Source organism: Plectropomus leopardus, chromosome 18, assembly GCF_008729295.1.
Source record: "Plectropomus leopardus isolate mb chromosome 18, YSFRI_Pleo_2.0, whole genome shotgun sequence".
Taxonomy (NCBI): Eukaryota; Metazoa; Chordata; class Actinopteri; order Perciformes; family Serranidae; genus Plectropomus; species Plectropomus leopardus.
In genome coordinates this window covers 752,358-779,711 of record NC_056480.1, presented here as the reverse complement: position 1 = coordinate 779,711, position 27,354 = coordinate 752,358, and the positions used below count along the sequence as shown (strand labels likewise).

At 40.0% G+C, this 27,354-nt stretch overlaps 3 protein-coding genes across 4 annotated transcripts; all 3 read left to right on the top strand.

The window, feature by feature from the left end:
• The first annotated feature begins 5,086 nt into the window (after positions 1–5,086).
• LOC121958113 (ice-structuring glycoprotein-like) lies at positions 5,087–7,801 on the top strand. The gene is made up of 3 exons (XM_042506985.1): positions 5,087–5,163; positions 6,461–6,554; positions 6,660–7,801. The coding sequence occupies exons 2-3, from the start codon at positions 6,461–6,463 to the stop codon at positions 7,799–7,801; spliced, it is 1,236 nt and encodes a 411-aa protein (XP_042362919.1). The 5' UTR covers positions 5,087–5,163.
• A 3,897-nt stretch (positions 7,802–11,698) lies between these two features.
• Positions 11,699–14,439, top strand: LOC121958110 (Holliday junction resolvase MOC1, chloroplastic-like). Its single transcript, XM_042506983.1, has 2 exons — positions 11,699–12,484; positions 12,701–14,439. Exons 1-2 carry the CDS (start codon positions 11,923–11,925, stop codon positions 14,437–14,439), a joined length of 2,301 nt encoding a protein of 766 aa, XP_042362917.1. The 5' UTR covers positions 11,699–11,922.
• A 2,627-nt stretch (positions 14,440–17,066) lies between these two features.
• Positions 17,067–23,959, top strand: LOC121957744 (E3 ubiquitin-protein ligase RING2-A-like). Of its 2 annotated transcripts, none has more exons than XM_042506498.1 (7): positions 17,067–17,319; positions 18,820–18,921; positions 19,855–20,015; positions 20,135–20,350; positions 20,450–20,770; positions 21,469–21,736; positions 23,322–23,959. In XM_042506498.1, exons 2-7 carry the CDS (start codon positions 18,844–18,846, stop codon positions 23,562–23,564), a joined length of 1,287 nt encoding a protein of 428 aa, XP_042362432.1. In that variant the 5' UTR covers positions 17,067–17,319; positions 18,820–18,843; the 3' UTR covers positions 23,565–23,959. The 2 variants fall into 2 exon arrangements, with proteins under 2 accessions (XP_042362432.1, XP_042362431.1); XM_042506497.1 differs by having other exon boundaries at positions 20,135–20,359.
• Positions 23,960–27,354: the final 3,395 nt, after the last annotated feature.

The window sequence follows — 27,354 nt, the reverse complement described above, 5'->3', positions numbered from 1 at the left end:
AGATTTATGAACAACAACATAGTTGACATTTGTCTTAAAGGTCATGCTATCTTTGCTTCTTTGCACACATATTTTGGAAAATATTACATAACATGGGAAGACGCAAGAGATGGGACATGTTTTTTTTTTTCTCATGAAAAACAGTGACATCATGTATTCAAACTGGGTTTTTAAAGAGTTAAAATCCTGAAAATAAACAAATGTTTTGGTAGTCTTGTTCAGGATTGAAGTTGATTAAAAGATTTAACCCCAAAAAGTGGAAAAAAAATAATCTGTAATATTTTTATAGCAGTTTTTGGAAGTGGACATTTTTGTCCTTAATGGACTTAAGTGGTTGTAAATTAAAATGGCCCCAGAGGGTTAAGTCTTTTTGTAGTTGTTTGGGTCACTTTGGGGTAATAATGCATCTCTTTGTTGTTGTTTTAGGTCTCCTTGTGGTCATTTTGAGTCTCCTTGTAATTGTTCTGTGTCTTTCTGTTGTCATTTGGCATCTTCTTGTGGTTGCTTTGTGTCTTTCTGTAATCGTCTCTATCTTTGAAATGATTTTGTTTCTTATTGCGGTAATTTTGTCTTTTTTTGTTGTTTTGTATGGCTTTGTAGTCATTTGGAGTGTCTTTAGGTTGTTAAGCTTGTTTTCATAGTTACTTTGTTTCTTTCTTTGCATCTCTCTTTGGGTTAATTTTGTGGGTTTTTTGCCATTTTGTATGGCTTACTCGCCTATGCCCAGTCGACCCACTCAGTAACCATCCGAGTCACTGTGTGTGTCATAAGCAGGGTTAATGCGCACAGTGTGAGCATGCTTCTGTTGACATCTTATTATCTCAATAATGCATAATTTAAATAACAGGAAAGAACTCTCTCATTGTGTTTGGACCAGGTTTTCTTTGATAACTGCTTCCTCAAATGGCAAGTTGACATAACAAACAATGCATCCGACAACACCTTAACCTTAACCTACACACCCATGGGAGCATGTATGGGTGCAAGTAATTGCTTCTTACACAACATGGGTGCTGTCTTTAAAAATGACAGCTGAGTCAGACTGAAACTAACAATGACAGCTGCAGTTTTGTTTTGTTTTGTAAAGAAAAAGGTATGGTATAACCCTCGCTTCAGTATCCTTAAACTCCTGGCTATGACTCTCCGGCCATCATAGTTTCAGAGTTGTAAAGTTGTTTTTCCGACTTCGTTGTGTTCTTGTGCTTTGAGGTTGTAAAGTAGGAACAATGTGGGAGCTACAAAGAAGATGGGTTGTATTTTAATGCTATGAGTGTTTAAACAAGAGCTTGATAGATGAATTAATACAGTCTTTTACCATTAGGGTTGCTGTCCCGTATAGTACAGAATCGTCCCATAGCCTATTTAAAAGTAAAATGTGTTCAATTTGTCCTGTATTTCTGTACATAACCTACTTGCACTCATAAGCTAAATTTTACTACCATACCATACCAACTTTATTTATAAAGCACTTTAAAACAACCACAGTGGGCCAAAGTGCTGTACAGAAGTAAAATACAAGACAGATTAAATTTTCACATGCTTGGAAAGTAATGAGAATTATAAAACCAAAAAAGTTTCATGCCACATAGCAGAGAAGTATTAACTCAGAAGTTGCAGGAGAGACTGACACAGGAGCACACGTTTTCTGCTGTGTCGGAGAGGCGGACATTCTTCGACACGGCGGCCACTGCCAGCGGAGAATCTCCGACCATACCACTAATTCATCACATGTACCTGTAAACCATCTTCAAGGTGATATTACAATCATCATCATAGAATATCAGACAGATTATTGATGATTAATAAATAGACATATATACAGACTTTTTAAATCGCTGCACAATGCAGGATAAAATAAGAGAGGCCATGAACAGGGAAATAATGGCTTAAATGTAAGATAAATAAAACGATGATGATTACGTTTATCACACATAGGCTCAGTGATTTTTTAGGTTAGCCCAAGTAAGTTTATGATGGCATCTCTAAGTAATATTTTACCCGAGACAGTGAATGTAGGCCATGGAAAGTGTCTTAAAATAGGTCTTAAAAGGTTAAAGGTTATTGCCTAACCTGTCTTGCATCTTTCAAACTTACTCCATGGTATTTTGACAGTCTACAATCTGATATTTTTTATCTGATGCAACTATTTACTGAACTCTTTAATTCCTATACATGTTGAAAGTAGCCAAGGCCTTTACATTTATGCATAGAAAACACAAACTGATACAGAAGAATTCATCAGAATGTAGGAAATGAAGTGTTTGACGCTCAAAATCTCCCAGAGAAGGCCCCCGGACCCCCCTCTTGGTTTGTGTCCCTCTGGCATGGGGCTGTGAGGCAACCCTACTTACCATTGACCAAAGACTGACTTTTGCCCGCCATGTTTATGCATTTCTGACATCAAGTCGGCAATTCGTTGTCTGAGAAGCCGAGTTTTTTTTCCAACATGAAAAGCCGGTCATGGAAATTTTCTCAGTGGGAAATTCGTTATTCCGATTATTCAGACATCAAATGAATGCAGCATTAAAAACTGCGCTTGTTATGTTGGCGTTCCACCCTGCAGTTTTTGGGGGGCCACACTGAAGAACCTACCCTGTTTTGCCCATGGCTAATAAATCGTAATGGAAAGATTCATTATTGACCATATTTGCAGTTGGAGGTGTCCAGTTAACAGTCTGTCTATTTTAATTAATGGTGGCATTTAGGGGGAAATGCTCTATGGGCCGCAGGGCTGCATTAGCATAAGTGGCCACTGAAAAAACAAGAAAAGAAAAAGCTGCAAGAGGGAGCAGCTTTTTTAGGGGCCTGAGTCAGAGTTTAGGGTTGTGTTGTACTGGACTACAGGTGGAGTGTCCTGTTAAACGTGGGGCTCGGGAACAGTGGTATAGAGTGTTTATGTCTTTAGCCCATCAGGTGAAAGTACATGAGGAGAGACCTGCTGAGTGTTTGTTGACTCAGTGCGTAGCAACACGGTGTCACCTGTAATTAACGGATCCTCCTGCCTGCATGCCACTGGCTCAAATCATCACGGGTTAATTAACGTCTGCGTCACAGCATATCTTGCTGCTCATTAAATCAGCTGATGGACGTCAAAAAGTAGTTGGTAAGTAAGTTTTAATTGGTCTGTTTAATAATATAGTTCCACTGATAAGAGTTATTTTTGTCCTTTATGCCACTTTTACAGCGTCACTCATAATTTGTGTTGTAACCTTTGACACAGGCTACAAAAATGTTCAAAAAATAACAACTCATTAACATTTTACTTTAATTTAACTGTTCCACCTTTTTCTGGTAAAAAAAAAAATGCAAAAAAAAAAAAATTAAAAGAGAAAGAAGTTTAAAAAAAAATGCCTGAAAATAGTAAAAGTTAAAAAAAACTTGTAAATGACCTAAAAATAATAAATAAATGACCTAAAAAGTGCTGATTTAAGTATTTATTTTATGTTTTGTTTTTTTTGTTTTTTTTTTACCATGATATAATTGTATATAATATCATTATTATTTAATATAGTTTTCTGGACTTTTTTGGGTAGTTATCTGGTAATCTTTGTAAATCCCTTTGTAAAACGTTTTTTGTCACCTTTTTACTAATTTCTTGCAACACGTGGGACGTGTCTTGTCCAGATGGTTATTGTCTGTTTTCTCATGGTTTTGGTTTAAAAAAAAAATCAAACCAATTTATTCAGGTTTCATAGGGCGAAATAGCTTGTGAAAGGCGTCTGATAGCAGCACAAGGAAACTGATGTTGATCCAGGTTTCAAAGGTTTAAATTCAATCTTAGACGCAGTTTTTGCAGCACAAATTGTTGTAGTGTGTAAGCTGGTGTCTGTTAAAAAGCACACCACATCTGCCAGACCTCATTAAGAAACAGTGAGGTGAAATAGATTTGAGTGAACACCAGCTAAATCAGTTCCTGCTCTTAGAGTTGCTGTTTTTTGGCAGAGCTTTAGTCTCATCATGCTTTGGGAGTGGTTAAACAAGAACTGATATGATTTTCTAAATAATTCATCATACAATAGTATGAGTATGCAGGCAGAGTACTTTGGCCTAATTTGCATTTACAACCACATACAAGTCTGCCAAAGGAGTGTCTGCACGAAGTGTACAGAACAAAAACTACGTGAGTACATAAACAAACTAACAAACAAACTGTACCTGCTGCATGTTGGAGGCGGCTCAAATCTCTAAAAGAGGGTGTAATGCATCTCTTGTCCTGTCCTGATACATTATATCTACTGTATAGAGACAGAAAGGCCTAAGACTGTCAAATCTTGGTGTCCCCCACCATGCATCCTTTGGTATGACTTCAGAGTTTCTTATCATGTGTGGAATGCCACAAGTCATGCCAGAGCAGCTGCCAAAACCTTTTCATAACGCACAAAATTTGCATATACAGAGTCTCTGACATTTTTTTTGGATGCATGTGCTGCATGTGCAGCATTTTCTTCCAGTTGCTCATCTTCTGATCAGCCACATCTTTCAACGAATGTTAAAGAAATATGTGGCAATTGAAAACTGAAATTGGCTAAATCGAATATGGTACCCTAACTAGCAATTTTTTGGTTATAAAAACATCTTGAGAATGGTACAATGCAACCATTTTTTGGGGGGAGGGGGGATTTTTGGGCCATGTCTTTAAAAAAATAAATAAATAAAAAATAACTAGTTAAAGGTATTATCAGGCTTTGAAAGTGGCAGCAGTTTTTAAACTTGAAGTAAAATTTCTATTGACACACACAAACAAACACATAAAAAGTAATAAAACCTATCCCTCAGAATGAATTTTCCACACATAACAATTGACAAGGCCTATTGTGACGCCTGCAGCAGTGGGAGTAGTCATTTAATTTTTCTCTTTCTTCTGCAGTTAAACATATATCCTAACATTACAATTACTATAGATAGAAAGTAAACAAAGTATTTCTTAATTACTGGTTGGCAAAAAAATGTCACTGAACATGTTACACTCAAAAGCCACCTTAACAAGGGAGGGGAAACTAATTAGCCATGACTAATTCTAAATGCAAGAGCTTCATTATCTCATGTATAAGTAGGAGGTAGAGGATACTGAGAGACAGAGAGCAAAGACTAACTCAAGAAGAACAGAGATACAGCGAGTAAACAGCACCTTTTCACCTGACTTGACTCCACTGCAACATCTCTGTGAGTATGAATTTTACTTACAGTTTAAAATGTATTTAGATTCTTATCTGATTTAATGTTCTTGTGATTTAGCAATTGCATGCAATTTTTATATTTTCACTTTTTAAATGTAACATATATAATCATGTGAGTAGGTTTTGTTGCTAGCGAAAAAAAAAAAACCTGGGAAATGACAATATGATGATAATATGCTTTTTTCCCATCATTTCTGAATCAATTTGTGAGTTTGCAAAGGCATCCAACTATTATTATTTTTTTAAATTTGATTTTTTTTTTTTAGTTTTTCGTGTGTTACAACTTCAAGCATTTACAAATTTTACAATTTCCGAAAAGCTTAATTAACCCGTTCAATATTAGTGTAGCAAAAGAAAAATAATTGTTCTACCTCCTAAAAAATAATGTTTTCAGTCTTATCTTTGGATAATATAACCTTGACTGTGACTTTGTTTTTGTACGCGGAGATTTTTTCTGAGGTGACTAACTGCCAGTCTTTTTCTTTGTTTGAAGAGAAAAAGGCAGCCACTTGAAAGCATGACTTTGAGCATGTTTGTTATTTTAAACTATTAAATATGTAGATTTAATACATTTTAAAACAAATCATTGTTATTATTCAAATCAAAAATGCAACAAGGGACACACTGTAACAAATTTTACCCTAAAATTAAAGTTAACTCCTGGCAGTTGTACTTACCATTATTTGCAGAGGGCTGTCAAGCATGTATTTTGAGTTTGAGCTACTGTTATAGTACCAACATTGAATTAATTTAGAGCACTGTGGTGTTTTGTGCTGGGTGTAGCAACATTTAAGGTTTAAAATATAACGTCCTCCAACCAGGAGCACAGCTACTCACTTTAACAAGTAGCTAGCTTGTATCTGGTTTTCATCATATAGTACATAATATTTTAGCTGTTCAGATGTTTTTAAACTTTAGAATACTTTTTATGTCCAGCTGCAAAGAAAATGGGCCAATTTAATGCTATAGGGGAAAGGGGCGTAAGACACATTTTCTCATGCTCACAGTTACTTATATTTGTATTTATATATTTCAAGTACATCTAATAGGTTAGTTGAACTCAGGAAAATGAGCTAAGGTAGGGAAAACCTTAAATCTTTCTTTACAATGTTGTTTTTGCATTGTATTGCCACATTTAATTGACACGTGCTTAAAAATTATGAAAAATGTAAATATCTACAATATTAAATGTGGCTTTAGAAAAAGGACGTGTGTTTCTATTTTAGTGACAATACAAGTGTTGTTTGAAAATCTCTTTACTATTTTTCATTTTCTAACAGCAGATGATCATAAATAGTTTTGGAGGAAAAAGGGAAGGAGGACAGAAGAACAGTACAATGATAATCAAGACCATTGTCATTGTCCTTGTACTTATTGGTAAGTGATTAAATATATATATATGTACATATATAAACATTGGAAACCATAACTAAATGGGACAACATATAATTGAATTCTGACATTTCTCTTAAATTGAAACAGCATCCAACAGCAAGCCTGCAGAGGGAAGCCTAAAATTGAAATGTCCAAACAGAACAACAATGGCTCCAAACACAACTGTAGTTGCTCCAACAACAATAACAACAGGACCATCACCAGCAGCAAATGCAGGAAGTGCAAAAGCAGCAGCCACAGCAGCATCCTTAGCAGCTGCAGCAGCAGCAACTGCAGCAACCGCAGCAACTGTCACTCCTGGGCCTCATGCTGTAGAAGCAGCACTAGCTGCAAAAGCTGCTGCTGAGGCTGCGCAAGAGGCAGCACTAGCTTCTGCACTGGCAGAGAATGGAACACTGTCACGCAAAGTAGCAGCACAGCTTGCAGAAAAAGCAACAGAAGCAGCCAAAAAAGCATTAACTGCAGCAAAGACAGCAATTGAAACAGCACCGGCATCGACACCAGAACTCATAGCAAAAATCGAAGAAGCAACATTGAATGCATCAAGTGCAGCAGATAAAGCAGCTGAAGCAGCAAACAAGTCTGCATCTGCAAAGACAGCAGATGATGAAGAGCAAGCTATAGAAGCAGCGACAGAAGCAGCAGCAGATGCAACAAGAGCTCTAGCAGCAATACGAGCAGCATTGGCAGCAGCTACGCAAATCACAGAAACACCAGCAAGCCAGTTATCAACTGCAGCAGCAGACAAAGCGGCAGAAGCCACAGCAGCAGCTGGAAACGCAACAACTGAAGAAAATGTTGTTGAAAAGGCAATAGAAGCAGCATTAAAAGCTAAGGAGGCAGCTGCAGCTGCCACAGCAGCAGTCCGTCCTACAACAACAGTGGCCACAACAGCAATGACAACAACAGGACCATCACCAGCAGCAAATGCAGGAAGTGCAAAAGCAGCAGCCACAGCAGCATCCTTAGCAGCTGCAGCAGCAGCAACTGCAGCAACCGCAGCAACTGTCACTCCTGGGCCTCATGCTGTAGAAGCAGCACTAGCTGCAAAAGCTGCTGCTGAGGCTGCGCAAGAGGCAGCACTAGCTTCTGCACTGGCAGAGAATGGAACACTGTCACGCAAAGTAGCAGCACAGCTTGCAGAAAAAGCAACAGAAGCAGCCAAAAAAGCATTAACTGCAGCAAAGACAGCAATTGAAACAGCACCGCATCGACACCAGAACTCATAGCAAAAATCGAAGAAGCAACATTGAATGCATCAAGTGCAGCAGATAAAGCAGCTGAAGCAGCAAACAAGTCTGCATCTGCAAAGACAGCAGATGATGAAGAGCAAGCTATAGAAGCAGCGACAGAAGCAGCAGCAGATGCAACAAGAGCTCTAGCAGCAATACGAGCAGCATTGGCAGCAGCTACGCAAATCACAGAAACACCAGCAAGCCAGTTATCAACTGCAGCAGCAGACAAAGCGGCAGAAGCCACAGCAGCAGCTGGAAACGCAACAACTGAAGAAAATGTTGTTGAAAAGGCAATAGAAGCAGCATTAAAAGCTAAGGAGGCAGCTGCAGCTGCCACAGCAGCAGTCCGTCCTACAACAACAGTGGCCACAACAGCAATGACAACAACAGGACCATCACCAGCAGCAAATGCAGGAAGTGCAAAAGCAGCAGCCACAGCAGCATCCTTAGCAGCTGCAGCAGCAGCAACTGCAGCAACCGCAGCAACTGTCACTCCTGGGCCTCATGCTGTAGAAGCAGCACTAGCTGCAAAAGCTGCTGCTGAGGCTGCGCAAGAGGCAGCACTAGCTTCTGCACTGGCAGAGAATGGAACACTGTCACGCAAAGTAGCAGCACAGCTTGCAGAAAAAGCAACAGAAGCAGCCAAAAAAGCATTAACTGCAGCAAAGACAGCAATTGAAACAGCACCGGCATCGACACCAGAACTCATAGCAAAAATCGAAGAAGCAACATTGAATGCATCAAGTGCAGCAGATAAAGCAGCTGAAGCAGCAAACAAGTCTGCATCTGCAAAGACAGCAGATGATGAAGAGCAAGCTATAGAAGCAGCGACAGAAGCAGCAGCAGATGCAACAAGAGCTCTAGCAGCAATACGAGCAGCATTGGCAGCAGCTACGCAAATCACAGAAACACCAGCAAGCCAGTTATCAACTGCAGCAGCAGACAAAGCGGCAGAAGCCACAGCAGCAGCTGGAAACGCAACAACTGAAGAAAATGTTGTTGAAAAGGCAATAGAAGCAGCATTAAAAGCTAAGGAGGCAGCTGCAGCTGCCACAGCAGCAGTCCGTCCTACAACAACAGTGGCCACAACAGCAATGACAACAACAGGACCATCACCAGCAGCAAATGCAGGAAGTGCAAAAGCAGCAGCCACAGCAGCATCCTTAGCAGCTGCAGCAGCAGCAACTGCAGCAACCGCAGCAACTGTCACTCCTGGGCCTCATGCTGTAGAAGCAGCACTAGCTGCAAAAGCTGCTGCTGAGGCTGCGCAAGAGGCAGCACTAGCTTCTGCACTGGCAGAGAATGGAACACTGTCACGCAAAGTAGCAGCACAGCTTGCAGAAAAAGCAACAGAAGCAGCCAAAAAAGCATTAACTGCAGCAAAGACAGCAATTGAAAACAGCACCGGCATCGACACCAGAACTCATAGCAAAAATCGAAGAAGCAACATTGAATGCATCAAGTGCAGCAGATAAAGCAGCTGAAGCAGCAAACAAGTCTGCATCTGCAAAGACAGCAGATGATGAAGAGCAAGCTATAGAAGCAGCGACAGAAGCAGCAGCAGATGCAACAAGAGCTCTAGCAGCAATACGAGCAGCATTGGCAGCAGCTACGCAAATCACAGAAACACCAGCAAGCCAGTTATCAACTGCAGCAGCAGACAAAGCGGCAGAAGCCACAGCAGCAGCTGGAAACGCAACAACTGAAGAAAATGTTGTTGAAAAGGCAATAGAAGCAGCATTAAAAGCTAAGGAGGCAGCTGCAGCTGCCACAGCAGCAGTCCGTCCTACAACAACAGTGGCCACAACAGCAATGACAACAACAGGACCATCACCAGCAGCAAATGCAGGAAGTGCAAAAGCAGCAGCCACAGCAGCATCCTTAGCAGCTGCAGCAGCAGCAACTGCAGCAACCGCAGCAACTGTCACTCCTGGGCCTCATGCTGTAGAAGCAGCACTAGCTGCAAAAGCTGCTGCTGAGGCTGCGCAAGAGGCAGCACTAGCTTCTGCACTGGCAGAGAATGGAACACTGTCACGCAAAGTAGCAGCACAGCTTGCAGAAAAAGCAACAGAAGCAGCCAAAAAAGCATTAACTGCAGCAAAGACAGCAATTGAAACAGCACCGGCATCGACACCAGAACTCATAGCAAAAATCGAAGAAGCAACATTGAATGCATCAAGTGCAGCAGATAAAGCAGCTGAAGCAGCAAACAAGTCTGCATCTGCAAAGACAGCAGATGATGAAGAGCAAGCTATAGAAGCAGCGACAGAAGCAGCAGCAGATGCAACAAGAGCTCTAGCAGCAATACGAGCAGCATTGGCAGCAGCTACGCAAATCACAGAAACACCAGCAAGCCAGTTATCAACTGCAGCAGCAGACAAAGCGGCAGAAGCCACAGCAGCAGCTGGAAACGCAACAACTGAAGAAAATGTTGTTGAAAAGGCAATAGAAGCAGCATTAAAAGCTAAGGAGGCAGCTGCAGCTGCCACAGCAGCAGTCCGTCCTACAACAACAGTGGCCACAACAGCAATGACAACAACAGGACCATCACCAGCAGCAAATGCAGGAAGTGCAAAAGCAGCAGCCACAGCAGCATCCTTAGCAGCTGCAGCAGCAGCAACTGCAGCAACCGCAGCAACTGTCACTCCTGGGCCTCATGCTGTAGAAGCAGCACTAGCTGCAAAAGCTGCTGCTGAGGCTGCGCAAGAGGCAGCACTAGCTTCTGCACTGACAGAGAATGGAACACTGTCACGCAAAGTAGCAGCACAGCTTGCAGAAAAAGCAACAGAAGCAGCCAAAAAAGCATTAACTGCAGCAAAGACAGCAATTGAAACAGCACCGGCATCGACACCAGAACTCATAGCAAAAATCGAAGAAGCAACATTGAATGCATCAAGTGCAGCAGATAAAGCAGCTGAAGCAGCAAACAAGTCTGCATCTGCAAAGACAGCAGATGATGAAGAGCAAGCTATAGAAGCAGCGACAGAAGCAGCAGCAGATGCAACAAGAGCTCTAGCAGCAATACGAGCAGCATTGGCAGCAGCTACGCAAATCACAGAAACACCAGCAAGCCAGTTATCAACTGCAGCAGCAGACAAAGCGGCAGAAGCCACAGCAGCAGCTGGAAACGCAACAACTGAAGAAAATGTTGTTGAAAAGGCAATAGAAGCAGCATTAAAAGCTAAGGAGGCAGCTGCAGCTGCCACAGCAGCAGTCCGTCCTACAACAACAGTGGCCACAACAGCAATGACAACAACAGGACCATCACCAGCAGCAAATGCAGGAAGTGCAAAAGCAGCAGCCACAGCAGCATCCTTAGCAGCTGCAGCAGCAGCAACTGCAGCAACCGCAGCAACTGTCACTCCTGGGCCTCATGCTGTAGAAGCAGCACTAGCTGCAAAAGCTGCTGCTGAGGCTGCGCAAGAGGCAGCACTAGCTTCTGCACTGGCAGAGAATGGAACACTGTCACGCAAAGTAGCAGCACAGCTTGCAGAAAAAGCAACAGAAGCAGCCAAAAAAGCATTAACTGCAGCAAAGACAGCAATTGAAACAGCACCGGCATCGACACCAGAACTCATAGCAAAAATCGAAGAAGCAACATTGAATGCATCAAGTGCAGCAGATAAAGCAGCTGAAGCAGCAAACAAGTCTGCATCTGCAAAGACAGCAGATGATGAAGAGCAAGCTATAGAAGCAGCGACAGAAGCAGCAGCAGATGCAACAAGAGCTCTAGCAGCAATACGAGCAGCATTGGCAGCAGCTACGCAAATCACAGAAACACCAGCAAGCCAGTTATCAACTGCAGCAGCAGACAAAGCGGCAGAAGCCACAGCAGCAGCTGGAAACGCAACAACTGAAGAAAAAATGTTGTTGAAAAGGCAATAGAAGCAGCATTAAAAGCTAAGGAGGCAGCTGCAGCTGCCACAGCAGCAGTCCTTCGTACAACAACAGTGGCCCCCACAAGTACCCCAACACTGGAACAAAGAACAACTGCCACAGTGACAGCAGCAGCAGTTTCTGCAGCAGCAGCAGCAGCAGCATCGTCAGCAGCAGCAGCGGCGGCAGCCACCTCAACGGCCGTTGGAGCAACAACATCCCCAATTGCAGAAAGAGCAATGATCGCTGCAATGAAGGCAGCCAGAATTGCCACATTTGTGTCAACAGGAGAAGCACAACCGGCACTGGCAGCAGAGGCAGCAACGGAAGCTGTCGAAGCTGCCAAAGCAGCAGCGACAGCAGCAGTAGAAGAAGCAAAAACAGCACCAGTATCAGTAGTAGAGGCAGTTGCACGATTAGCAAATGCATCATCAATAGCAGCAAAGGCTGCTGAAGAAGCAGCAACAGCAGCAACAAATGCAGCAGCAGGTAAACCAACAGCAATCACAGAAGCTGCAGCAGCTGCAGACACAGTGGCTAAAAAATCAGTTGAAGTGGCAGAAATATTAAAAACAGAATTACCATCCTTCAGTGGGCCAGCAGCTATATCAATATCAGCAGCACAAGCAGTGGCAGAAATAGCTAGAGCAACAGCACTGACAGCATCAACAGCAACTGGAACAACAACATCAGAGGAAGTCGCAGCATTAATGGCAGAGGCAGCAAAGGCAACAGCAAGATCTTCATTGGGAGCAGCACTCGCTGCAAAAGCTGCGCTCCCAAATGGAGGTACCAGTCAAGGTGAGAATAGTTTTAAATTATTAACTGGGTTTTTTCATTTTTATTTAATTTTTTTTAACCAGTTGATATCATTTCAGTTTTATTTTGCCTTTTGTTATTTTCCTTAAAAGACATCTTTTTTTTAGCTTCAGTTCATGGCAATATTTCTCACTGCTTAGTTTAGTTTTATTTTCAGTTTGAGTTTACAATAATAACCCTCAATTAATTCATCCACAGTGCCAGCAACAACACCATCAAGTGAAACAACACCACCAGTCACACAGAGTCCTAAAACAACAGCAGCAGTGTCAACATCCTCAGCAGCAGCAGCAGCAGCAACAGCATTAGCAGCCTCAACAGCAGCAGCCGCTGGAGCGCCGCCATCCAAGGAAGTACAAACTGCAGTACAAGCTGCTAAAGCAGCAGCTAGAGATGCCACAATGGCAGCGGCAGGAGAAATACCAGCAACAGTTGCAGCACTATCAGCTAGAAAAGCAGCAGATGCAGCAGAAGCTGCAGCAGAAGCAGCGGCAAAAGAAGCAAATTCCCCACAGTCCTCAGCAATAGCAGAGGCAGCAAATAAAGCTGCAGTAGCAGCAAGAAAAGCAGCAGATGCAGCAACAATGGCAGCAAAAACACTGACACCAGAGGCAGTAACGGCAACTGCAGAAGCTGCAGACAGTTTGTCAGCCGCGGCAAATGGAGCATTAGAGGCATTATCGGCAGTCACAGAGGAGGAAGCAGCCAAACTGACAGAAGCAACACGTTCAGCAATAGACGTAGCAGAAACAGTGGCAGATATGGCAGCAGCAACAGGAATCACAGCAAAAACAGTTGCAGAAGCTGCAGCAGCAAACAACACCGAAATAATGACAGCAACGGCACAAGCGTCAGCAAGAGCCGCAACAGCCGCAGCAAACGCAGCAGCTAGAGTAGTGCCAGAGTCATCTCAAGGGACAGACACAATGCCAACACCAACTACCATAAAAGTCACGGTGACCGGAACACCAAATGGTAATCCATCAGCACTAGTGACACCCGTAACAATGGTAACAACCACAGCTCTAGGAACAGCTGAAGCAAGGCAAGCAGTGGTGGTCGGGTTGACATCGGGGGCAGCGGCAGCAGCGGCCGCAGCCTCAACAGCAGCATTGGCTGCTGGACCAGAAGCAAGAGAAGCGGCAGAAAAAGCATTCAACGCTGCAAAAGTAGCAGCACTGGCAGCCACGGAACTTGCAGCAGGTAAAATAACAGAAGAGGAGGCAGCTGATGCAGCAAGAAAAGCATCTAAAGCAGCAGACGCAGCATCATTAGCAGCAATACAAGCAGCATCGGTAGCATCACCGGGAACATCAGCAACAAATGCAGCAAAAGTGGCAGCTTCGGCAGTAAAATCAGCAGAAGCTGCAAAAAAAGCAGCGAACGCAGCAACAGCGGCAGCAGCAGCACCTTCAAATTCAGTGCTAGAAATACTTTCAGAGGCTGCAGCAGCTGCCAAAATCTTGGAAGAAGATTTAGGAAATGTAGCAGGAGAATTAGAGGAACTGTTGAACACCGCAGACTTAACGGACGATGAGCGTGCATCAGTCGCAGAGGCACAAGCAGTTGCAGAGATTGCACACGCAACAGCAATGGCAACAGAAGCAGCAGTGGATGCCGCATCAGCAGCAGGCGCAGAAAATGCAGCAGACTTAGCCGGACTAATCACATCAACAGCTGAGGCAGCAGCAGCAGGGAGGAACAGCTGCAGCAGCGGCAGCAGGCGCGGCGGTGGCAAAAGTTCCCTCTGGCAACACATCGACAGGAACAGCAACAACAGCAGCAGCCGGAACCACGTCATCAGGAGGCGGCTCCGGATCAGCAACAACAGCAGCTGCTGTCAACAACCATATCAGTCTTCTTTCTGTCACAGTGGCCATCATAGCTGCGGTGCTTCTGTAAAGAAGCAACAAAAAACATCAGCATATCATGATTGATGGACTCGCAGTTTGCCTGATGAATACAAAGATATACTTTGGGTACAGAATTTTAATAATTGCTTTAACTAATCAATAACAGTTGAAAATTGATATTTAATCTTTCAAATAGGTGTAATTATTAAATTATTCTATTTATTATCCTATTTATTGTGTGTGTTCATGCGTGTGTGTGTGTGTGTGTGTGTAACATTTCTGTTCATTTAATTTAATGTTTTCAGTAATGAAGAAACCTATGTGATTGAAACCATGTAAATAGCTTACTCTGCAAAAGGAACTGAATAAATTGTGGATGTTTGTGAATGTAAACAGTTGCACTTAATGTAATTTATTAACAAATATTCAAACTTCTTAATCAATAAATTAATGATAATTGATTTGATTTTTTTTTTGTCTCTGTCTGTTTCATTCCACACCTTAAGCATTTTAAACCAATTTTAGGGAGTCTTAAACAAATATTTGAATATGAAAAGCTAAAACAAAATGATTATATATGTGATCAAATATTCTATGTTCTAAAATCCTAGAAATGTCCTGAAATCCTAAAAATCCTCCTAAAAACATCCCAAGAGATGAGGGCTTGAGATGCCCTAAAATCCTAAAAACATCCCATCTCTTTTTTTTCACTGTTAGGGTCCAATAAGGACAGAGGGATGTCATATGTTGTATGCTCTTTGCACATTGGGTTGCCTTTGCGAATGAAATGTGCTATAAAAGTAAATTTGTCTTGCTAGAATCTGGGAAAGAAACATCCTGAAATCCTACAAATGCGCTAAAATTCAAGTAACATCCCAAAATCCTGGAAATGTCCTAAAATCAAAGAAACATCTTACAGTCCCAGAAACATCCTAAAATCCTAGCAACAGGGCTGTTGAGACAACTCTTTGACAAGCCACCTGTAAAACAATTCAGCTATTGCAAGGCGAACCAAACTCTTATTACGTCTTTCATCACCTACATTGTGAGGTGAATGAAAATTAGCCACAGCGGCATCCCGATGCTGTTCTGGCTGACACATTCCTCTGTCAGGGTGGCTCCTGTGGGGTGTGCCGCTGGCAACAACAGGGTGGAAAAGTACACACCGACCAATTAGTGAACCCACATTCCAAATTCATTAACCAAAGATACACTCATTACTTTAAGACACCGCCACACTCCCTGAAACCTCAAAAAGAAAATTACACGGTGTCAGTACCACTCATTAGAGTTGAAAGTACTGCTTAAATGTTCCTTTATGTTGGAGAATGGAAGAGGGCGGGTAGCAAGGCAAGCCTTTCTTAGAGACACCTTTCAAACACAAAGGCAATAAAAACACAATGACACGGACAGTTTGAGAAAATCAGATGGATTAAAGCTGCGGTGAGCAGTGCATGCACAAAGTATTCACACCTTTTTTTTGTTTATACATTTTGATACGTTGCAGCTTCATGCTAAAGTTGTTGAATCTTTTGAACGCCTGGATCAATACCAGCTTTCTTGTGCTGCATTCAGACGCCTTTACTGACGCCTTCCTTAACTGGGAAAAAAATATATATAACAAATTGGTTTGATTTCTTTAAAAAACACACAAATAAGCATGATATGCAACTTGATAAATAGTAAAAGAGAGTGGGAAAGGAAATAATCTAAAAGGCAATTTTACAGTTATTTGAGAGCTATTATAATCTGGGTGTATATGTCTTGGTTTGAATCTCCCACATACAATTTATGTTGTATGTATTATTGTTTTGCTTTATGTTGTGTTTATTTTATGTTCTTTTTTCATTTTATGTATTTGAATCTGTTTCAAATATGATACTAAAATGTTTTTTTCAGTGGTTTAAAATGAATTGATGTCTGTGCATTTATACTTATATTATAATTTGAAAAATGATCAATACATTTTTTCTTTATTTTTTTCATATGCAACCCCTTTATAATTACCGTCATTTTAATTAGTAGCTGTAATTTAATTACATATTTTTTTCTCAGTAACTATACCTTATTACAATTACATTATTTTTATTATCATCATCATTATTATAATCATTATTAATCAGAATCAGCACTGCTTCATTGATTCCTTTGGGGGGAAATTGCGGTTCATCACAGTCGCTCTGATACCCACAGAGAGAATTTCAGCAGTAGAAATAAGCACCAGCACCAGTAAACAAGAACAGAAAATAGAACATAGAAATACAATGAGAGCAAACACTTGGCACAGTATGTAAATATTTAGATCTTTAAAAAGTATGTAAATAAATATGCTCAGGATGTAAGTGTGTAAACATAAATATAAAGAACAATCAGCTTTAACCTTTGCAAATTTAAATAAGAATAAGGGTTATGTGCGGTGGTGTGTAGGGTGTGCAAATACAACTAGAAAACTGTGCATATGCTACAATGTACCGTCAGGTAAGTAAGTTAAAAAATAAAGAAAATTATTATTATTATTATTATTATTATTATTATTATTATTATTATTATTATTACGTAACTAGTTACATGTAACTCCCCAACACTGACTACCTTTTTTGTTTTCTGTTGTAATGCACCGGCTGGCCGCTGGGGGTCACTGCCGCAGAGAAGGGGGCGACGCGTCTGCCGAGCAGCCGGGGAGAACGCCACTTGTTCCGGGGAGAAGAAGAAGAAAGATGGCCACAGCTAACGTTAGCTAGCAGCAGCGGCTCGAAAAATGCTGCGCTCTTCGTCTTTTCCGCTTTATTTCCTCTTCACACGAGGCACAGCCGCCACTAAAAATCACTTTACAGGTTGTGTAAGAATATAATCCCCACTGTGTGTTGCCGGAGTGGTTTATTGAGTAGTTTTTCGGGGGGCTGTGTGTGTTTGTGCAGGGGGAGGGGGGCTCCTCAGGTCAGCTGTCCGTCAGTTAAACGTCAGGTGAGTTTACAGTTTGATTTCCTGCTTTTCTTATGGTTTATTTTGGCGTCTCCATCGAAAAATAGAAAGATTTCGTCATTTATTTTTTGATTTTGCACACAAATACAACTTTGCAAACTTATTTATTGATAGAGACGGAGGTGACGAACCACTGTAGGAAGTTTACTGTTGAGTAAACCGTTAAACTCGTCACGTTATCTCAGCTGTATGTGTTTGTTTTTATCGAAATCAATAGAAATTCTCCTCTTATGGTATCAATATAAGGGACTGTTATTTATTTATGATAGATGAGGGGGCAATTAAGATTTTTTTTAGCACTGGGAATGGAGTTATGTTTTTGATGTAGCTTAGGAGAGGGAAAATCAAAAATAAAAAAATTATCCTATTTTTATTTATGTATTTACTTTTCAAAAAATGGTAAGAAAGCAATGGGCAAAGGAGAAATTACCCCAAATTAGCAAGACATTATTGTAAACCTAAACCTTATATCATTTTTAATAAAAGCAAAAATAAAGTTAAATACAGAACAAAACAAAAAAAACAGGGATATGTACCGAAAAAAATGTTTTAAAAATGATTATGAGATTGTAAAATAATTTTAAATATGTAATTATGATCATTTCTCCCTGGCTTTCTTTCCCTTAATTTCTTTAAAATATTTTTCAAAATCTGCCAATATTTCACAACGTGTTGAACATTTCTCTCTAAGTCCCTTGTTGCCTTTTTTTTCCACGTTTTTGAAACAAATTGTATCAATGTGCTTAATTTGCAAAAGGCTAAAATCTTGTAAAAGGCATTTGAAAAAAGTGATTTAGCTTTTGGTTTCAAAGGGTTAAATACTCTCAAAATCCCGAAACTCGCAAGTGGGTTTGAAAAGCATTTTTCTTTAAAAATAACCAAAATCACATTTTAAATCTTAATTAGAAATTCTTATTGATGGTGAAGAGGTGGGTCATAATAACTAGCGGTTAACAGATTATCTGCCTGGCTGATTATTGGGGCCAAATTTGGCATTTTGCTGATTATCTAAAGATTTTCATTTTTATTGTTTCATATCGGTTTCAAATATTGGTAATTGGTCTCATTAACTTCTAACAGTTGGTATCCTTATCAGCCTGGAAAAAACAAAATTGGTGGACCCCTAGTCATAGCATCCCCATCCCTTGGAGAGAAATTTAAGGAAAAATCTTTGTAAAATTAAAATTAGAAAAAAAGCTTACCTGGTAGAGTGATGATAATGTGCAGAGGCTGTGTCCTTCCTGCAGCGGCTGCAGATGCGACTCTTACCTGCGGCTCTTTGCAGCATGTCGTCCCCTTTTCTCTCTTCCTATATAATATATTATATTATCCAGTGTTTTACCCCAAACCCCATTACGGTATTGAGTGCCAGAAAAGTTATTTATATTTTGGTTATTTATTTATCACTGTGTTTGGTTTTTGGACTGAAGGACCTCACAGGCACAGCTGCACAGTTTTCATGTGTTCTCTCTCTCTCTCCAGTAAGAACTGTGGGAACCAGTCTTCATGGCGGCGCCGGTAAACATCCAGGCTCCCAGTAAGACCTGGGAGCTGAGTCTGTATGAGCTTCACAGGAGCCCTCAGGTAGGTGTGTGTGTGTGTGTGTGTGTGTGTGTGTGTGTGTGTACCGATGTTTATTAATCAGCTGTTACAATTTAGAAATTTATAAAAGTTTAACAGAGATGGCAAGCACATGATCGAACAGTGGATACACCATGGAGTTTGAAAGCCGGAGAGACAGATTTTTTTTACTTGAAATATCTCCAAAAATGTTGAAATTAAAAATAAAAAACTCATCAAGATTTTTTTTCCAAGAAAAAGTGAGTTTGGAGGGTATTTTCTTTAAATGTCATGTCCGCGTGCTGGAGCGGGCTGTCAGATATGTGCCCGCTGGAGTGGGCTGTTGGACATGTCCATGCGCTGGAGCGGACTGTTGCACATTTCTGCACAGGAGCGGGCTGTCGGACATGTGCGCGCCCTGGAGCGGGCTGTTGAACATCTGACTGAACGTGAAACTAACACAAAGTAGTCTGTAGAAGTCTAAAGAAGTCACTTTCCACCTCTGCAGATGTGTCTGTTCCAGACACTTTGGTGCTTTTAGGAGAAGCTGCGCTCTGTTTGTCTGTCTCACTGCGCTGCTGTCGGACCATCAGCTGTTTGATCCGCCATGATGAAATGCTGTGGCTGTCAAACACTCAGCTGTTCTACGGTCAAAGTTGTTCACTGCATTTGGTTCGCAGTGGTGCTATTCTTATTATCATTGACAGTTCATGTTGTCTGTCAAAACATGGTTTGCGTGCGTTCTGTCAACTACATCTCATAATTCAAATCAAGGAAACGTTATTTCTTGGTCTTTAAAATTTGTTTCAAAGACCTGAAAAAGTCATGGAAATTTATTGGTAAAAATGTGTGTGAACCCTGGAAAATGTGTGTGTGTGTGTGTGTGTGTGTGTGTGTGTGTGTGTGTGTGTGTGTGTGCGTGCGTGCGTGCATGTGTGCGTGTGTGTGTGTTTTCAGGAGGCGATCATGGATGGGACGGAGGTGGCGGTGTCTCCTCGCGCTCTGCACAGCGAGCTGATGTGTCCCATCTGTCTGGACATGCTGAAGAACACCATGACAACCAAAGAGTGTCTGCACCGCTTCTGCTCCGACTGCATCGTCACGGCGCTGCGATCAGGGTGAGCACGACACAGCAGCAACTCGCCCTCGTATTTTTTTGGCATGAATTAGTTTGTTTAAATCACCAGAGTCACAGGTGACATGTCAGTGGGCTTGTTTTGTCCTTCTCCCTGTCCAGGAACAAAGAGTGTCCGACTTGTAGGAAGAAGCTGGTCTCCAGGCGTTCGCTGCGCCGAGACTCAAACTTCGACGCCCTGATCTCGAAGATCTACCCGAGTCGGGACGAGTACGAGGCTCATCAGCGCCGCGTCCTGGAGCGACTCAACAGGCTGCACAACAAGGAGGCCTTGAGCTCTAGCATCGAGGAGGGGCTCCGACAGCAGGCCCGCTACAGGTCCGAGAGGTGGGGGAGGAGACGGGGAGGCGGCTGCGGGGTCACCTGCAGATTCACGTACACATACTAACCACGACTTGTGTTTCCTCCGCCCTGCAGGAACCACCGGGTGAAGAAGCCGACGCAGGAGAGCGACAACACCACCTTCAGCGGAGGTGAAGACAACGGCGACGCCCGCTCACACCTGTCTCATGACTCGGCCCCCTCACACACCCCTCACCCGCCAGGTCAGACCCCCTCAGAGGCCGGGCCGAGCCGCAAGCGACCGCGAGCGTCCGATGACGGCTCTGGGCCAGAGGCGGACAGCGGCAGCCCAACGCCTCCGCTGAGGCGCCACAAAGAGGGGCCGACCTCTGAGATCGAGCTGGTGTTCAGACCACATCCAGAGCTGGTCCAAGCTCAGGACTACAACCAGACCAGGTCAGACTGGATGCTGTCGCTTTCATGTTCCATGTCAGTTAACCCTTTAACACCTGGATCAGTTTTACTGTGCTTCATTCAGATGCCTTTCAAGAGCATTTAAACCATGAAAAACTTGATAAATTAGTTTGATTTCCTTCAAAAATGGTAGAAAAGATAATGAGTGACAAAACAAAAAATGTCCCACAAGTTGCAAAAAAATTGTGAAAGTTGACAAAGGGGATCTGAAATTAACTGGGGAGGATTTTTATAAATAAAAAAATAGGAAAAATGTCCAGAAAACTACACTTAGAATTTCCTAATTATATATTTGAAATTATTTTGAAGTAAAAAAGACAAAAAATGAATTTAGATGTTTTTTAACACCTTCTTGAAGACTTTTTTGTTTTTACTTTTTACAAGGAAATGAAAATTCTGAAAATTATTAGTCTGAAAATTAGCTGGGATGAATAATTATTATTGTTATGGATATCATCCAAAAATAGTAATAAATGTCCAGAAAATTATATTTATAATTTAAAATATAAAAATAAAGTATTTTTTTCATCTAGAAACATAGTGACATCATGACAATAAATTGGCATATAAAGGGTTAAAAGTCTGAAAATTAATGCATATTTGATATTGATGTTTAGGGCTGATGTTGGTTTCAAAAATAAATGAACGCAATGAAAATAGAAAATTAAATGTTCCCCCAGATATGTGAAGACGACAGCCAACGCCACAGTGGACCATCTGTCTAAGTACCTTGCTCTGCGCATCGCCCTGGAGGACAGACAGGCCAACGGAGAAACAGAGGACAAACGGAGAGAGGAGGGAGGAGGAGGAGCAGGAGGAGGAGGAGGAGAGGAAGTAGGAGCAGGAGAAGGTGGAGGAGCAGCAGGAAGTGGAGAGGGGTCGAGCCTGAGCAACATCAGTGAGAAACAGTACACCATCTACATCATGACCAGAGGAGGACAGTTCTCTGTGAGTAATCAAACACAGACATCTTTGGAAAATACAAAAACATGTTAAAAACATTTAAGCTTCATATTTAACAGACTCCGCATCTGACTCTCAGCAGGAATGTGAATACTTCTGTTTCCCAAAATGTCAAATTGTTCTTTTAATGGGCCACTGGCAAACATGCAGGACAATTACAAACATATATTTGTACAGAAATTGATCTGATTCTTAACTATGGTTTTAAAAAAAAAGTGGTACATGTCAATGTGTCACAAGACCAGGGGCTGCGAATAATTTTTTTTTTTTTTATCAATTTATTTAATAAGATTATCTTTAACCCTGTGAAAGCTGAGAAATTTGGCTTAATTTCTTTCAAAAATAATGAGCTAGAAATTACCCAAAACTTTAATTAATGAAATTACACCAAGCTTTTATACATATATATATATATATATATATATATATATATATATATAATTTTGATAAATACAAACAAGTTCTATGGGTATTTTTCCCATTTCCTAAGTACTAATTTCTTGCCATTTTTAAGTCATTTCTTGTCAAGTTGCTCATTGCCTTTTTCCCCATGCTTAAAGAAAATAGTGTGAATGTCATCTCAGTCTCCCACATCTTGTTTTGTCAAATCAATATTCCAAATTTATTTACAGTCAAAAACTGAAATCTCTGTTTTACATAAGTATTCAGAGCTTCTGCTGTGGTCAGGTGCGTCCTGTTTGCTTAATTATCCCTGAGATGCGTCTTTATTTCAGTCCACCTGTGGTTAATTGAACTGATTGGACAAAGTGTGTATGTGTATCAGGTCCCACAGTTCTCACTGTCAGGACTAAAAACAAGCCATAACGTCATGGAGAAAATAGCCCCTCCACTCTTTGATCTTTGTATTTTAACCCCTTATGCGGTGGAGCTGATCTGTGTAAAATACTGCAAATATAAGAACACATCAAACAGCACAAAAACATGAGGGATTTCCTCCAGTTTTGAAGAAGAATGACTTTATTTCAAACTGAAACAAAAGAATTAAAGCATGAACAAAAAGCAATAGGTAGAAGTCAAACTTATATATACCTTCTCCTTTCTCACTTTTTCTTTGAACACATATATATTGTGTCAACAAATTCCCAAATGTGTATACAACTAGTGTACACGCACACACACGCACACACACACACACACACACACACACACACAAACACACCCCTATTTTACCTACCACCAAACTGAATAAGTCAATAGCTGTCCCCAGTTTATTTACAGTCCAAATATCCCCCAGTGTTACAAAATAAATATAAACACAACCTTTCCTCATCCATAAACCTCCCAAAAATATCCACCCCGCACACTGAAATACACACAGACTCTTTCTGTGTGTACAACAAATTGTTTTTTATAATTAAACTCTCCTCTTAAATTATATTTATATTCAGTTTAATTATGAAAGTGAGAGGCTTCGTACGCGCACTGGTGTGCAAAAATGTCAAATATACTTTATAACATGCAATTTACCATCTCTGTCCTTGACAGAGAAAATGGGAACGAAAATGGGACTTTTTCATATTAGTCATCTCCTTCTTCTCTTCGTTCTCAGACGCTGAACGGCTCTCTGACTCTGGAGTTGGTAAACGAGAAATACTGGAAGGTGAGGAAGCCTCTGGAGCTCTACTACGCTCCCACCAAGGACCAACAACAACAACAACAACAACAACAACAACAACAGCAACAGCAACAGCAGCAACAACAACAACAACAACAACAACAACAACAACAACAGCAACAACAAGCACCTCCTCAGCCGCCACAGAAGTCTCCGGCTCCTCAGAGGGAGGGATGAAGCAGAGCTGCTCTTCTCTTCATCCGCACGTCTTCTTCTCCTGAAGGTGGAAGTTCACTCGCTGCAGTTTCACAGCTTCTTATCTCCATATCTTTTTTTTTTTTTATTTTTAAGTACTTGCATTAAGAGTCTTATTTGATTTCATTTGGAACGTGTGATTTTTGAAGGATTTATCAAGAAGAAGAAAACAAACAAACCACTAAATAGCAGCTGGTAAATTTTTGCTTTGTGTGCTTTTGCGGAAACGTTTTTCGGTAAATAACGACACGCCTTCGTTTGAAGGTAAAGATGAGTTATCAGGGAGATTTGGGATCATAAACCCGCTGTGGCTGATGGACCCAGAGGCGGCAAGCGGGACGTTTTTCCTTCTGCTTTCTCCTGATATAAAAACTTCTGCAACTCTTTAACTTCTGTCGTCCATCAGTTTGAAGGTGACTTATTATTAATATTTAACAGTGCACATTTAAAAAGACAGCGCCGCGCAAAGTCAAAGGACAATATTTTTGAAATGATTTAGTACCGACACCAAAATGAGAAGATTAACATCTGATTCCATATTAGATTGTTTTTTAAAGGTTTACATTTCTCTTTTTATTTATCAAATTAACAAAATTAAACATTAAATGTGGCAAACTTTAATTAAACTCGTGGCAGTCCGTTTCAGCCAGGAAAAGAGATGAAAAGATTAAAATGATTACGACAAATTTCTCATGGTCAATCAAAATAATGACTAATGATCATTTAATTTGAGGTCATATTTTCAACTTATTTTAAACTTTATAAATCAGGATTTTCAAAAAGTACCTAACTTTATTGACATTTTCGTACTGAGACAATATTATGGAATACTAAGTTGTGATTTTGAGATAAACAAAAACTATGAGGAAATGTTTTTTTCAGGGCTGTCAAATAATAATTTTTAAAAATCCAGATTAATCACGGAACTGCAACAGTTGATGGAGATTAATAAAGTTTTAATGGCAAGTTAAAATCGCATTATTTTACATTTCAAACATGCTCTGAACTTTTAGATTTATTTCAAATCAGTGCATTTACTCAGATTTAATTTTGATTACTGACTTACATCAAATGATCCTCAGTTAACCCTTTGAAACCTGAAGCGTCTTCACTTTTCTTGTGCCGCATCCACAAGCATTTGAACTGACGAACGCAGAGCAAATTGCTTTCTTTTGGAAAAAAAAATAGGGAAAAGGGGCAATGAGCAAATGTTCTGCAAATTGCAAGAAATTAGTACATTAGTTAATTAGTACAAAAAGCTAGAGAAAATGTTGAAAAAAGACCCTTTGTAATTGTCATAATTGTGTATTTAAAAGTCTTTAACAGAATTATTTTCTCAACCTATTTTTTCCAGATCATAACTGTGTTTTTTTTAATTACATTTATTGCTTATTTTTAGGTATATTTCTTGTACTTTTACCCTTTTTTATAACTTTTGGGTCATTTCTTCCTTAGTCAATTACTGCCTTCTTCCTATGTTTTGGAAGAAATCAAGCCAGTTTGCTGAGGTTTTAAAGGGTTAAATGCTCTTTTCATTTTTAAACCCTCATACTTAGAGTACTGCGGTCATATTTAATTTTGTGGGCATTCAGGTGTTTTTTTCTTGCTTATATTTTATTTTGTTCTCATTTTATTTGACACGTTTGGAATAAAGATCCCAGTGAAAAAATAGCAGCATGCGATTTAAAACATTTGACATGTTCGAACCTCAGTCGCATCATGATTAACACGTTGACACTGACAGCCTGAGTTTTTTCTGAATCAAAATTATCGTGAAAGGGTTAATCCAAAAAGCATCTCATAATTTAGATTCAGTAATTCAGTTCAGTTTTGACTCAACACAAATATTCTTTTTTTTTCATTCCTAATGCATTTTTTTTCTCTTTCCTGGCAGAAACAGGCGTCCGTAAAATATGTTGCCAAAGATGACCAAAAAAAGAGAGTTAATCTGACCAGTTACCATGATCAATAACCTTTACTGACGTTCGACTTAACAAAAAAAATGTGTTACTTATTTCTTTCAGTAACAAAAGAAATCAGTAATTTCTTTCTGCTCTGAAGACTTTTTTTTCTAGTGATATCAGAAAGAATATAAGAAAAATCAAGCAAAAAAAATTTCATTTTTTTAATTTCATCTGAATTCATCTGTCTATGAAATCTTCGTATGAATTAATTTTTAAGAACACGACTGAAGCTCTCTGCTGCTGTCGGTCCGCTCTCAGCTGGACCTGTTGGACGCTGCCTTACAGTCAGAACTTAACCACACACAGCTGTGATGCACACACACATTCAGTCGCTCCCGTTTCTGCAAACGCGTCAGTCGATTTTCTAAAACACTTATCCTGTAAAGGGCTGGAGCCTATCCCAGCATGCACTGGGGTAGCGCAGGGTGACTACACATTTTAGGAGCAATATTTTGGTTGGTTTAGAGAGATGTCAGGTAGTTTGTTTTCAGACGCCTCGTTATGGAAAGAGGATATTTGCAGGTCTCTTAGTGGTTTTATTCCTTTAATGTGCAACTTAATGTATGGAAGCCCATTTCTGCCGGTGTTACTGAAAAGAGGTTCTGTTAGGTCATTTTAAAAAAAAAACCTTTGTCAAATTAATAAGCTGCTTTCTCAAAATGAAGACTTAGTATTGATTTTCATTATTTTAAAATACTTAGTCATTTTGACATATCAAGTCATTTTGTTAAATATTGTCATTATTTCTACATTCTAACTTATTTTAAACTTCTCATTATTTTGACAAAGTAATTCATTATTTCTGATAGTAACTCATTGAGTTTCTCATTATTTTAACTTAGTTTTTATACAAATTTATTATTTGACATACTAATTATCTTTGCTAGAAACTTAATATTTCCAGTTTCTATTTGAGTGTCTTATTATTTTAACTTTTTTTTTTTTTTACAAATTTATTTGACATTCTAATTCAGCATTTTGACATAGTAACTCATTATTTTCTCATTTTGTTTCTCAACATTTTTTGACTATTAACTATTATTTTTGACAGTAACTCATTATTTTTTAGTTTCCCATTAGCTTCTAATTGTAACACTATTTTTGACAAATTATTTTTGATAAACATTACTACTAAACTAAGCATTTTTGACAGTGCATCTCATACTCATAATGGGTTGCTTATTATTTTAACTCACTATTTTTGACATAGTTAATCATATTTTGAGTTTTAGTTTCTCATTATTTTGGCACTCAGTGTTTCTCATTTTTGTCAAAGTGTTTTTCAACATTGTAACTCATTATTTTGAGTATATTTTTGATACTCATTTTGTGTTTGTCAGTTTCATGATTTCAACATAACTTGTTATTCTGAATAACTAAGTCTTTATTTTTGAGATACTGAAATCATTTTAATGACAAACTTTTGTTTTAAAAACTGGCAGAAATGGGCTTCCATACAGAAGATACGACGATGTGTGCAGGTACCTTATCTATATTTTACTATAATGTATAGTTTTCTCCTTTTCTACCCTAAAAGATGTAGCTGTGACACCCACCTTACCTCCTGTTTTTTCTTCTTTAAACATACCGACTGACATACCAAGTGTTTGATTAACAGATTTGCATGAAATTGTCTTTTTGAACTCACTTCACAAGGTGTTCGTCTGTTAAAAAGCCATAAGCCTCAGTTGGATTTAACCCAAATTCACCATTTAGACTTGTTTCTGTCCGTATGCACTTTATTTCCTGCAGCCATAAGTTTTCCTCGCTTACCTCAGTTTTTTATAGAATATTTGTATATTAAGAAT

Coding starts and splice junctions, on each gene's coding strand:
- LOC121958113 (XM_042506985.1), top strand. CDS start 6,461: ATGATCATAAATAGTTTTGGAGGAAAAAGGGAAGGAGGACAGAAGAAC. Junction 6,555..6,659: donor CATTGTCCTTGTACTTATTG/GTAAGTGATTAA, acceptor AAATTGAAACAG/CATCCAACAGCAAGCCTGCA.
- LOC121958110 (XM_042506983.1), top strand. CDS start 11,923: ATGATCGCTGCAATGAAGGCAGCCAGAATTGCCACATTTGTGTCAACA. Junction 12,485..12,700: donor AAATGGAGGTACCAGTCAAG/GTGAGAATAGTT, acceptor ATTCATCCACAG/TGCCAGCAACAACACCATCA.
- LOC121957744 (XM_042506497.1), top strand. CDS start 18,844: ATGGCGGCGCCGGTAAACATCCAGGCTCCCAGTAAGACCTGGGAGCTG. Junction 18,922..19,854: donor AGCTTCACAGGAGCCCTCAG/GTAGGTGTGTGT, acceptor GTGTGTTTTCAG/GAGGCGATCATGGATGGGAC. Junction 20,016..20,134: donor GTCACGGCGCTGCGATCAGG/GTGAGCACGACA, acceptor CTCCCTGTCCAG/GAACAAAGAGTGTCCGACTT.